The 13930-nt window shown below is 39.7% G+C and overlaps 1 protein-coding gene across 1 annotated transcript; it reads right to left on the bottom strand.

Annotated features, from left to right (window-relative positions):
* Window positions 1–6316: 6316 nt before the first annotated feature.
* LOC102715052 (pathogenesis-related thaumatin-like protein 3.5) lies at window positions 6317–8114 on the bottom strand. The gene is made up of 2 exons (XM_040528427.1): window positions 7971–8114; window positions 6317–7320 (listed from the first exon to the last, which is right to left on the bottom strand). The coding sequence occupies exons 1-2, from the start codon at window positions 8059–8061 to the stop codon at window positions 6551–6553; spliced, it is 861 nt and encodes a 286-aa protein (XP_040384361.1). The 5' UTR covers window positions 8062–8114; the 3' UTR covers window positions 6317–6550.
* Window positions 8115–13930: the final 5816 nt, after the last annotated feature.

Here is a 13930-nt window from a genome sequence, read left to right as displayed (position 1 = left end):
TTTAATAGTATAGCCAACTAATAGCTCCAATTTTCTATAGTCAATCTAATAGCCAATTCATATAATAGTTATCTACAAAACATACATGGTCTCACATATCATACACATACTGCGTCTTGAAGCTCGTGCTGTAGCTAGCTACAAATTAGTACCTCACTGTCTTCTCTCTCCATTTTTATCTCTTTAAAATATGTTTACAACTGACTTAGGACAGGTACAATAGCAGACTATAAGCCAGCTACAAACATATTTTAAAGAGATGAGAGAGGAGAGAGAAGAATAATGAGCTAATAATTTATAGCCAGCTGCAGCATGAGCTTCAAGATATAATGTGTGTATGATAGGTGAAACATGCTAAGATATGTTCTGTAGGTAGCTATTGTATGAATTGACTATTAGATTGACTATGGTGGTGTTTAGATTGAGAAAATTTTTGGGAGATGTGTCACGTCAAATATTTAACCGGATGTCCGAAGGGGTTTTCAGACACGAATGAAAAAACGAATTTCACGGCTAGCCTAGAAATCGCGAGACGAATCTTTTGAGCCTAATTAATCCGTTATTAGCACGTGTTGGTTACTATAGCACTTATGGCTAATCATAGACTAATTATGCTCAAAAGATTCGTCTCAAGATTTCTTTCGTAACTGTGCAATTAGTTTTTTTAGTTCATCTATGTTTAATGTTTTATTTAGGTGTCCAAAGATTTGATGTGATGTTTTTAGAAAAAAAAATTGAGAACTAAACAAGACCTATATAGATGAATTGAAGCTAGTAATTGGCTATAGTATTAAACTTGCTGAAATAGTCTACTGTTGTACCTACACTACAGATTAAAATCCATATCGTCAATTGTGATGCTCCGTTTCACCAACGGCCGATCTGCCATTAACGCCTCGAGCGCATGGGTTGTTGGCGGCTGGGCTTGGCTACACTACATAGCTAGCTGCGCTGCTCGGTCAGCTGTCCCAACTGAACCGGGGGGTGTCGGGCCCACATGCAGTATGCAGGAGGAACAGTAGCACAGTGACAGTGGTACACAAGTGAGGAGGCTGCTTGCAAGCTGTGTGCAGAGGCTGGATGGCAAAAAGGAGGAAATTGGGTTGGATTTGTGGCACACAGGCATGGCAGCAGGGGCAGTGAAGTAGTCCACCCAACGCTATGGATAGGGAGACTGCTGTTGGTAATGGCTACTTTGGAGAAGGACAAAGAGGACGATATTGAACTATATTACCTTGTAGGACTATTATATTTATTTTAAAATATAATATGTATTACGAGGCGAACAAAATAACTGAAATAACTCTGAGGCATTTACAGTGCACGTACGTGACGAGTGGTTGTTAGAGATATAGATACATACGCTTAAAGATAACAGAGTTTAGTAGAAACTCTAGAGATAAAGATAAAATACTAGAGATATACAATAGAATATTTATCTTGTACTTAAGTTTTTATCTCTATGTAACCTATAAATAAACCCACGATGGTCAGTGCAATATAAAACAGAATACCACGGATCATAAATTTCTCTTCTATCCAATATTTTCTACGTGGTATCAGAGCCTAAATCCCGAAATTAGATGTTAATTTTAAGTCTACGTCGACACGCCGGCGAGCCATCCAACCGAGCAACTAAAGACGGCAAGGATGCCTTCCATCCATCGTCCGACGCATGCATCTGCTGGCAGCTTCCGATCTGCAGTTCAACGCAAGGCGGCGGATCGTTCCAACCTGCAGATCAAAGACCCATGGTTCAGCGGCAAGACGACGACCATGCGTCAGTTTTCAGCACAAATACAGTGCATGTTTTCTTCCTTTCAATTAGCTAGCTAACCCTAAAGATTATTTATAGATTAGATTTCTCCAATAATTAGTATTAGATCAATTTCTTTTTAATCATCATATATCATCTATATATTAGATTAGATTAGTTTCTTCTTGCTACAAAATCCCTAAATTTTAGCGGCAGAAGCAGAGGTGCGGCGACATCAATCAACCAACAAGCAAGCACTGCATCAAGCGGCTGACGTCTTCACCGAGTCTCCACGTCCGTCATCAACATGCATTTAGGCCTGCTAATGGGTTGGATGAAAATGGGTTAAATGGGTTGGTTTTAATTTGGATTGTGTTTGGTTGGGTGTAAATGGATTGTAACTTCAAATGGTCTAGATTGGATTGGGTTATAGAGACAAATGGATTGGGATGGACTGGATTTGGTTAGGTTAGGTTATTTTAGATTCTAAATGGATTTAACCCGTGGAGGGTAAATGGATCGTGCACAAAGTTACTTTTATACATAACAGATCATCCCACTAAATTTTAGTTAAATTTGATAAACTTTTATAGTGTAAACACGAGTTTTAAAATTTTAGGTCCGAGTTTATACATATCAAATGGTGCATCCATTTTGTAAGAGTGGGTTGAATCCATTTTAACCAAATGGGTTGGTGCGGGTTAGGCTAAAATCAAAGTTGGATTGGTTTGGATTGGATCCCAATGAAGAATAATTGGTGCGGGTTAGTTTGGTAGACTAATTAGCAAAGAAATGGATTGGAGTGGATTTGGATTGCATTACAATCCACTGGCAGGCTTAATTGCTTTGAAGTAACACCACCAATGGTCTACATCAATATGAGAACAACATGACGCCGCTTCGTCCACAACGATAGACATTCATCTCGCGTCCTCTGACAGAAATCTCTGTAAGACGCTTCATCAACGACAGCACCAACCGCGTCATCTACGACGAGCAAAGACTACATCTACCTGGCATCACTATGGTGATGACCTCCTACACGGCATACAGAGTTCAACCAAAAATTGGTGACCGACATCAACAACGTTCTCTGGTATCTGCAAGATGACCCAAGGGCATCCTCTGACATATTCAAAGACGCTTCCAACGGTATCCTCTGACATCTGCAAGGTGCCTCATCTACGATCGCAGCTCCATCTTTAATTTTTTCACCTTCAGCTATATGCGGCTACATCAACTACCATGCATGTCTACCACGACCACGGCTACCACATGATCGGCTACCTCGATGGACATCACAACAAATCATTGTCGACAACTCTAATCAAAAGCGTCTGTGTCATCGCTATCGTCCATGACACTCCCGCTATGACTACGGGAGGGAATAGAGGAGAGAGACAAGGGACGACATAAAAGGGGACGCGGTCACCAAGGTGGAGGACCGAAACGACACAGAAGAGGACACAATTATCAAAGTGGAGAACTATCCATTAGAGATGAAATCGATGATGGAGAAACAAAGAAGAAAAGATGGTGAAACATAGGATTTCAAATCCAGTCGCAATCGTTCGCTTTGCTCCCGTTATAACTGAGGGGGAATGTTAGAGATAACAGAGTCCAATAGAAACTATAGAGATAAAGATAAAATCCTAAAGATATACGATAGAATATTTATCTTGTACTCAAATTTTATCTCCTATGTACCTTATAAATATACATACGGAGGTCAGTACAATATACAACAGAATACAATAGATCATAAATTTCTCTCGTATCCAATATTTTTCATAGTGGTTTCAAACTCGCCACTAGAAAAACTGCATGGGTGGAGATAAGAGAGATGGAGAGGAGTGGTTTCATGGTTCTTCTGTGAAGGACGAGCAGCCTCGTGAAAGAACACAGCAGGGCACGGTGAGGACGCGCGTTGGGAGAGGCATGGCTCGGGCTCCGCCGCCCCAAGCTCTGTCAGCCGCCTCTGTCGCCGAGGACGGTGTGGTCAATAGGGAGCAGCCTCGTGAAAGAACGCAGCAGGGCACGGTGAGGACGCGCGTTGGGAGAGGCATGGCTCGGGCTCCGCCACCCCAAGCTCTGTCAGCCGCCTCTGTCGCCGAGGACGGTGTGGTCAATAGGGAGGGAGAGAAAAGTGTGTGTGGAGATAGGGACGAAGAACTACAGCATGTTGCCCACTTAAGAACATATGCAATCATCGATTTATATAAATGCTAATAAATCTAGACATATATAAAAATTATACACATTTATCGATTGATAAATTTAGGCAAGATAAAAAGTCTTACAATATAAACAGAGGTAGTAATTAATTATTGAGCATGACAATATATATAGTGTGGTACTGTAATTGGTGTTCAACATCAATTAAACGTGCAAAGATGAGGGTGATCGAGTACGACGGTATGTACTGTAGTCCAATAGTAAACAGTGATGGTGAAAGCTTTGACCGATTGCAAAACATGAAAATTCCATTTTCTGAATTTAAACGATCGATAAAATTTTCAGGCGTCCGATCACCTTGAATTGCATATGGCCTAGCCTAAATTTGAGGTGCTGTGTAGGGTACAATTGGATACTACTATCTCCATCTCATAATATAATCATTTTTATACTATTTAGCATTCATTAAAGTTAAGAAAATAACTATAATGTTTATAATAAATAAGGTATGTGTATGAGTTATAGGGTAGGTGGGGCAAAATGAGATGAATTTTACATATGAAGTGATTGACGATAATATTATAAATAGTGTTAAAAATACTTATATTTTAGTATAAGATTATAATTTCAAAAATATTTATAATTTAAAACAGATGGAGTGGAAAAATATTAGGAATAAGAGAGTTTATTTATTTCTGTTTTCTGGTAGAACGATAAAGATACCAAGATATACTTGCACCCTCGTCATTTCGCTTCTGCTCACGTTTATATGCCATAATTTGAATTTTCAATTTTAAATTTATGGTTGATTTTGGTGGATTTTTTATGATAGTTTATTTTTCAGTCTTTACTTTTAGATCACTGGGAATATATATATAATTTTTTATTTATAAATTAATTTTTATTTGTAAATATGTCGTTTGTTTTTTTAAAAAAACGTCAATCGCCCCCTTAGTATATTTTATCTCTAGATGCATCCTGTAGAGAGGTGTTGACACCTAAATATTATCACAGGGGGTTAAATTTGAATGATGATCAAAACCTTTTTGTAAAGGCTGGTCAAATTTATGGGGCAAAGGTAACCTGACCTAACCGGGCCCCTTTGGAAAATATTCAATTGGGGAAATTATATGATCTATAGTATATCACTAACCCTCATGAGTATATATATAGCGTACGTAGAAGATATAAATTTAGACCATAATTTAAATATTCTATCTAATCTATGTAGGATTTTATATTTATCTCTGGATATTTTATTAGACTCTATTATATTCTATTTGAAATCATGTCTTTCTAACATTTTCTATTCTTTATTCAACCATCATCAATTGAGTCTCATGTGTCCTTCTCAAGATGACCAGCATATAACATTTAATCTGTGCCTTATCAAAAAAATATTGTCATTTCTTGACCACCACAGCGCCCAAAGCATTGTCGTTGCCCCAACCAAAATCTAAGGTCTTATTTTTGAATCAACTATACTGAGTCCTGTCCCAAACATGTGATTATTAATATCTGAAACAACATTCAGTTGATAAGTCAATTTATTACTTATATCTTTTTTCTATCCATTTGGCCATTACACTTTGTAACCACTTATTGATCGTCGTCTTGTCCATGTAACTTTCGTGAACGTTATAGCTAGCTTGCCAAGCCTAACGTCACCTCTAATACTATATATTTTTTTTATAGAAAAGAAATAAAAGAGTATCTATTAACTTCCACATATTTTAATGTTAAGCGAGAATGAATTGTAGAGGCATTTGTATTATGAGTTAGTTGTAAAGAGCTGGACCATTAAAGAAATTGCCTTTTAGAATGTTTAAAGATAATATGTTATCTCAATTGTTGGAGGTGACATAAGGCAAATCGGCGTACACGACCACGACAGGGCTCCTCCTGGGCATATGTGCTATGGAGGCGGCACACGAGGGTCTCACTGTCGTGGAAAAAAAGATCGTACTAAAAGGTAGACTTTCGTGTGCCGATCTACACTACGACGCAACTATGCCGCCGCGACTTGGAGCAAACGCTGTTGGAAGATGATGACCGGGGCCTATCCGTGTGTTCCTTGGTGGTTGACTTTTTATATATACATTTGGTCATTTTCTTGGTTTATTTTTTTGAAAATATAAAAAATATTATGCTCAAAGTTTCTATTATAATTATAATAAATTACAGCAAAATAAATGATCACCACATAATTTTCTAATAAAACAAATCGCACATCCAAAAAACATAATAAATTCGGAGAGATGACCTCAGGAACGGGCCAGCGCTGGAGCAATCCTCGTTTTATGTAGCTTAGTGCTCAGTGTTTGGGCCATGCTAGTCTCTTAAACTGGGCAAAAAAAAAATTATGTTCAAAACATGATTGTGTATTTGTGTTCCAAGTTTCAAAAATAGGCATAGTGTTTTCAGCTCATGTGTGCATCCAAATTTACTCTAAATACTTCACACACATACTAACACCAGCACAAAAACTATCCATTGATCACATACGAACTTCATATACTATATATACTTGTATATAGATACATACACGCAAGATCGAGAGATTCAAGACTACGTAGCACACGCGTTTTCTTTTATTCGAATCCGGCGGCATCACATCCGTCAAGCCTGGGCCACACGATCGCCCGCGCCGCCCCATCTGGACGGACAGAAGGCGACCACGTAGTCCTGCGCGTAGCACCTCGCCGCCGCCGCCGCCGCCGTGTCGTAGGGGTAGCTGACGTACGCCGGGCACGCGTCCCGGAACAGCCGCGAGTACGCGCTGCCCCGGCACGTCTCCGCCGTGCCGTACGCGCCGCGGCAGCAGAACGCGTCCGACCCGAACGCCAGGCACGCGCTCTTGCACGCCACCACCGTCGCCGCCGACGCCGACGACGACGGCGGCGCCGCCGTCACCTGCAGCTCCGGAGGGCACACCGCGTTCACGTTCTTGGCGCAGCCGGAGATCACGCACTTGCGGTCGGCGTCGGCACCGGCGGCGGGCTTGGTCCAGACGGACACCGGCAGGTTGTAGCCGTCCACCAGGCTGACGTCGTAGGAGCTCCCCTTGCTCCGGTCCTCGTGCAGGTCCACCTCGACGACGGTGGCGGGCGGGGCGCCGACGGAGCCGTTGCAGGCGAGACGGCCCTCGCAGTCGCCGGTGAGGCACGCGGTGGTGCCATGGCCGGAGGTGAAGTTGCAGCCGGTGCGGCCCCAGAAGCGGCCGTTCCACGTGGCCGGCGCCCTGACGCGCCTCGACTGCCCCGGCGGGAGGAAGAAGCCGCCGTCGGCGAGCACCGGATGGGCGGCGTTGGGCGCCGTCGCCGGCCACACCGGGAACGGGCACTTGTTCACCACCCGGAACGTGACGCCTCGCACGAGCACGACCGGCCCTGATCGATCACGAACAAAAATCAATGGAGAGGTTCATTTTTTGTTTCTTTCGTAAAAAAAGAAACAAACGATCTATTTACAAATAAAAAATAACTTATTAATAAACATTTGTATATATGTTTTCTAGCAATCTAAAAGAAAAGATCTAAAAATAAACTAATAAAAAATCCTTTGAAATTTCAGTTTTTAGCATAAGCCTTGTTTAGTTCCCAAAAATTATTTTTTTCACAAAAATATGATATCGAATCGTTGGATATATGCATTAAGCACTAGATATAGATAAACAAAAACTAATTATACAGTTAGAGGGGAAATTGCGAGACAAATCTTTTGAAACTAATTAGTCCATGATTAGTCATAAGTGCTACAGTAATCCATATGTGCTAATGATGAATTAATTAAGCTCAAAAGATTGGTCTCGCGGTTTCCAGATGAGTTATGAAATTAGTTTTTTCATTCGTATCTAAAACCCCCTTCTGACATCCAGTTAAATATTTGATATAACACCTAAAATTTTTTTTCGCAAACTAAACATGCCCTCGTAAACAGAAGCAAAAAGACGACTGCGGGAAATTATGAACGATCAGCGCATTGCATGGAAGCATTGATGAAAGCAGCAAGGAGAGAACATGGATGTGATGTACAGTACCTGAGAGGAGAGTGGTGAGGAGGAGGATGATGGCCGCCGCCGGGAGGAGCAGCGGACGGACGCCGGCGGCGAGCAAGGAGAAGCACGCCATGTCAAGACTCGGAAACTGATCGACTTAAGCTGTCACGCAGCGATGAAGCAGGGATCTTTATACTACCCTGCAGGAGATCGATCTTCTGCAGAATGCGATGAAGGATAGATGCAGAATGGCCATGGCTAGCAGCTACTCTGGCTACTTGGCTAGGGTCGATGAGGTTTGTGTGAGTGCGAGTGTGACTTGCATTGCAATGGAAGCAAAGCAAGCCATGATTGGCGCAGCGGCCACCTGGTGCAGAAAGTTTGAGGTAGGTAAACAATGGATTCAAAATGGCGAACAACGTGCGCGGTGAGTTTTCGGGCTCTTTGTATAAACTTTGCATAAACTTCTTGTATTATATATGCTTCCTATTTAAAATGGATGTGACACGGTCACACATAGCACATCACAACTTAGAAACTGAATTCGAAGATATAATACTCCCTCGGATCAAAAATATATCATTTAGGATAAAATTTGATCAAACTTTAAAATGCCAATCATTGGTAATTTCTTAAATGCTTATTTTAAATATAAGACAAATAATACACATATATTCTCCTGGAAAGTAATGTCATAATATCATAAATTTATTATATTTTATAAATTTATTTTGACACAAAATTGTTTGTCGTATTTTTATATGTTTGACCAAATTTTGTCTAAGTGACAAATATTTTTAACATGTATATATCTATACGAACTTAAAAATCACAGATTGTTAAACAATAAGCCCCGCGTTGACGAGTCCAGCAACGTTGAAACATGGGCCTGGCTGCTTAGTATTTGCAATCCCCTGGTTGTTTGGGCCGGCTTCGAACGTTCGGTCCTTCCCAAGTAAAAAAGTCTACTTGATAAAAATCCACTATACTTCGTGTCTCATTCACAGCCCGCGCCCAGGGCCATCTCTAACTATTTGGGTCCATGTGCTAAATGTAGAGTGAGATTTATGCTTAGAACACTGAGGGCCTCTTTGAATCACATGAATAATAAAACAGGGAAATAGAAAAAACATAGAATTCTGATAGGAATGTAAGTGTAAAACATATGATTGTAAAACACAGAAAAAACATAAAAATAGTTGTTTGATTGGACCACAGGAAAAACACAGGAATTTAAGGAGAGATAAATACTCATAGGATTTTTACCATGAGATTCTACCTCTTGTTAAATTTCCTCCAAAGCATGTATGGGAAGAGGTATTCCATAGGAATTTCATATGGTTTATTCCTTTGATTCAAATGGCTTTGTAGGAAAAATTCCTATAGGAATGAAATTCTCTAAAATTCCTATGAATTTTCTTTGAATCAAAGGGAGCCTAGTATGATAGACTAATATTGTATCTGTCTTTCGCAATATACTAGGATAGATCTATACTACATTTCTTGTACCAGGTTGTTTAGGTTGAGTTCAATAAGGCTGCACAGTCATTGACGGGTGCAAATACCTCTAAGTTTACATGGTTTACACTTATAGCTAACATAATTATTTTTTACACCATAATCATCTGCAAGTATGCACAAGTCATTGTTCCTGTCATACGATAGTTGTTGCTCATCACCTCTTTTGATCTCAGTGAAAACATGACCTATAGTGAACTGTGTCTATATATTATGGACAACACATGACACCCTTTCTTCGTGCAATGTTTAGGATGACCGACATTTCTTCAGGTCACGAATAGGCGGTTAACTCCAGTGTCCATGGTGATGGAACATTCTCCCATGGTGTGCGACCTGATGAGGGGCGGACAAAGGGATCCTCGGAGAAGCAGCAACATGCTTAGGAGGTGTTTAGGTGGGGAAAAGAAAATTTTGAGTATCGCATCGAACGTTTGATCGGATGTTGAATGAGGTTTTTGGACACGAATGAAAAATTAAATTTCACACCTTGTCTGGAAACCACGAGACGAATCTTTTGAGTCTAATTAATCCGTTATTACATATGGGTTACTGTGGCACTTATGACTAATCATGGATTAATTAGGCTCAAAAGATTCGTCTCACGGTTTCTTCTATAACTATGCAATTAGTTTTTTATCTATTTTTACTGTTCCATTTAGATGTCCAAATATTCAATGCGATATTTTTGGGTAAAAGTTTTTGGGAATTAAACAGGGCCCAGGGTAGTGGCATCAGGAAAGAGAGGCTTGTAATGTTGATTACCTCTTACATTTCCGACTCCCATTGTAATATTATTTTTCTATAGAAGGAAATCTCTGAGACGGAACATTTTTATAACAGATTCAGATCCTCATATGCCATCATGGCTAGGGCTGCGATCGCCACCCTGCATAAGGTATCTAACTCCTCTCATTTCTCGCGCGCACGCTTTCTGAACTGCTAAACGGTGTGTTTTTTGCAAAAATTTTCTATAGAAAAGTTGATTAAAAAATCATATTAATCTATTTTATATTTTTTAATAATTAATAATTAATTAATCATGTACTAATCTATTAGTATGTTTTTCGTACCGAGGTAAGATATCTTACCTGCTTCCAAACGAACAGGGCCTAGGTCATTTCGATCTTGCTTTTTTTTTTCAACTGCAGTTCTTTTTTCATTCCCACCTTGACCGTGTAGTGTGTACTCCGGAGTAATTGGAACTTTCCTGACAAATTCTGGCTGTTGTTGCAGGGTTGACAGACAGGGAGAAGAATGGTTGGTGCATTGTGTGGGCACCTGATGGCTTGGACATCTGTAGTGGCTACTGTATCATGTATCATGTTGTATGTAGTAGATGGTAGTTAGCCTTGGTCACACTGTGCCACCGTGTTATGAGTTGGCTTGAACATGTTACATGTCTGATGTCATGTGTCTCTTAGCTAATCTTTGCTTGCTCAATCTGATCGTCACCAAACGCTTAACGGTTTAACATTAGTCCGTGTTTATTGCTTAACCACATGTGGTTAGCTCTCTAATCTTTGATTAGGTCATGGTCATGACTGACTAAACACAATTTCTTCTCTACGCCCTTGCTCCAGGAGGTTTCTTCCGTTGGTTGGTCAGCTCTGGTGGGACCCACTTGCAGTGAGAGGCGTGGTGATGGGGCCACTCAGGCGAAAGGTCGATGCTGACCTGTGGATGGCTGGCGCCGGGCGGGCGAGAAAATTTTTTTTACTTGTTTGACCGCGCAACCGCGTGCTCGTCCTCCGGTGTTTTTTGTCGCTGACAGCTGGGCCCGCCGCACTGTGGTGTTGACCACTGCTGGGCCCCACACCGTGACGTGTCCGTGTGTTTGACGTGGGCGTCGAATGCTGGGGGACTATTCACCACGATGTCCCGTCAGCGGCGTCAGGCGACGGCACGCGCCAAGGATGCCTCTGTTTTGGAGCGCTATTGCTATTTGGACGGATTCAAGATCATCCTGCACAAGCCAGATTAGGGTTCCCGAAAACTTCCCTGCTGTCCGTGCCACGGCACCGCGGATCCGGTTATCGCACGGTAACCGAGGACACCTACTAAATTTAAATCTAAAAAAATTGAATTCAAAATCTACAGTTACCGAGCAGTTTTGGGTTAAAACCACCTGGTTTCGAAAACCGCGACTAGTGCAATCTAACAACTGGATGAAATTAATTTTGAACAAATCTGTAAAATAAAAGAAAAATAGGAAAATAATATTTAGCTATATTTGTGACATTTAGGACATGTTATAGAGAAATAAGAAAGTTTTGCCATGATCATTTCTAAATTCTTGATAAATCTTGGCATGCAAGTGTACCTATAACCAAATATTACGTGCAAAATTATTACATGTTTGCAAACATGTGACTACATAGCTAATTTAACTCAATTAGCATATGGAAAATTAATAAAAAGCCTATAATAAAATATTACTAGCTATCTACATCACAAATAGCTAACGCAATAAAAAATATGCTTCATGTATATCAATTACGTAATCAACTAAGTGCTGCAAATATTCAATTACCATTTTTTATTTTACCCAACCATTTTTCGGCACTGGATTTTTATTCTTTAGTAGATTTAGTTTTTTCATCAATTTTTTTTCACCAAATATCATTGCAAATCAATCTGTATATCATATATTTTTTCCACGGATTTCCTTAAATGTTTTGCATTTGGATCAATTTTGTATGGCGAAACTGCGACATGTTGAAGCCGTGCCCCAGCGGAGAGCCCAGTTCCTATGGTTACGATTGGTTACGATATAAGACTTTATAACATTTGCTAGGTTTACATAGATGGTGAAGAATCTAGATATAATATAAATAATATGTATTGATCAATAGATAAATCTAGGTATAACTAAAACATCTTATAATATGAAACAGATAAAACACATGATTGTGTGTACGTAAGAATGCTTTCGTTTAGCTGTATGTATCTTCATGGCACGTTTAATAGTTACGAGATCAAATATGACTTGTTAAGTTAATTGTTATATATAGTTGACCAAACATTTTGTCCAACATATTGTGTGGTAGTTATGAAAAGGCAATCAAGCACCACAAACTTCCATTATGAAAAAAAATGACTATAAGTTCTCTTACATATCATCGAACTATTGCCAATAATTTTTAGGTCTCATTTGATGATAAATAGGAAGTTGTATGCAGTGGTGTAGATAAGGCCCATCTACGGATCTACCCATGAGCTAGTGCTCGGGACCAGGTGGGGGGGGGGGGGTGACTGCCCAGCTAAATTATCTATGCAAATTAGCATAGAATGGCTGAGTGCTTACTCAGCCTAGACTATCTAGGCAAACTAGCAAAACAGTTAAGACCAAAACAACATAATTCGCACACTATCCTAGCCCGTTAATTACCAATGCATAACTATCATCAACCAATCAACCTAATCTATTGCAATGATTTATTCCTCTAAATCGAACTCGCTATTATCAACTCTGCATACACGGATCTATCAAGTCGTATATAATTGTGTGGTTTGTCCAGATTCTAGAAAATTCATGGACCCAACAACGGCTTGTGCATATGTTTTATAAACTCACGTATTGACAAATAACATCGATAAGTTATTTTCTTTGAAACGATAACACGTGTTTCACCAAGAAATGTATAAAAACACACACACACACACAGTAAGGATTGTAGTGTAAGTAATTGCAATGAAAAAAAAGTGGAACATATGGTATATGGCAAATAATATGGGTTCAACATTTTCATGCTCTCTAGCATGGCATTGATTTGCTAGGGGTAAAATTAAACGCTAACCTCTCCCTACCTCACTTCTCTCTAATTAACCTTACCTAATATCATCAGATCACATGGCATGTTCAAAACTTAGTTTAAGATTAACATTAACATTACGTATGGTGAGGTAATTGCTTCTTTATATAATGCGTCTCCTTCATCCAACCTTCGTGATCCACTCTAACCCACTATAAAATCTAAAAAAATGAGTACCTTATGATCTCGTGGCAAATATATACTACACGAGAGCCTGGTTGATGGTTAACAACAATGCTTGATATAGTCGCATGACATATGAATTTCAGGTGAGAGAACCTTGTATATAGGGGTGGACACAAAAAAACCGAAACCCAAAAACTGAACCAAACTAATTGGAACGAAAAGAGAATTTTTCGGTCACTAGTTTGGTCACCAATTGGAACTAACCGAAATATTTTCAGTTACTTTGGTTATCATTATCTGTTATCCAATATAGTTAGACTAATTTAAACAACAATATATATAAGCTGGTAGCCCACAAAGTCTATCAAATTATGCAATTATAATGCTATGTTTGGAGATATATTTGTGATTTGGTGTCATCTCCTGATATTGAACTATCAAAAAGACATAAAAGAGAAAGTGTTGCCAATTTTTTTCAAGTTCTTATTATTTTATGTTGCAACCTTAATCTGTCAAATTTCGGTGACAATTGAATCCGAATTG

The sequence above is a fragment of the Oryza brachyantha genome, chromosome 10, assembly GCF_000231095.2.
Source record: "Oryza brachyantha chromosome 10, ObraRS2, whole genome shotgun sequence".
Taxonomy (NCBI): Eukaryota; Viridiplantae; Streptophyta; class Magnoliopsida; order Poales; family Poaceae; genus Oryza; species Oryza brachyantha.
Note: the sequence above shows the minus strand (reverse complement) of the source record. Positions and strands in the feature narration are given on the sequence as shown.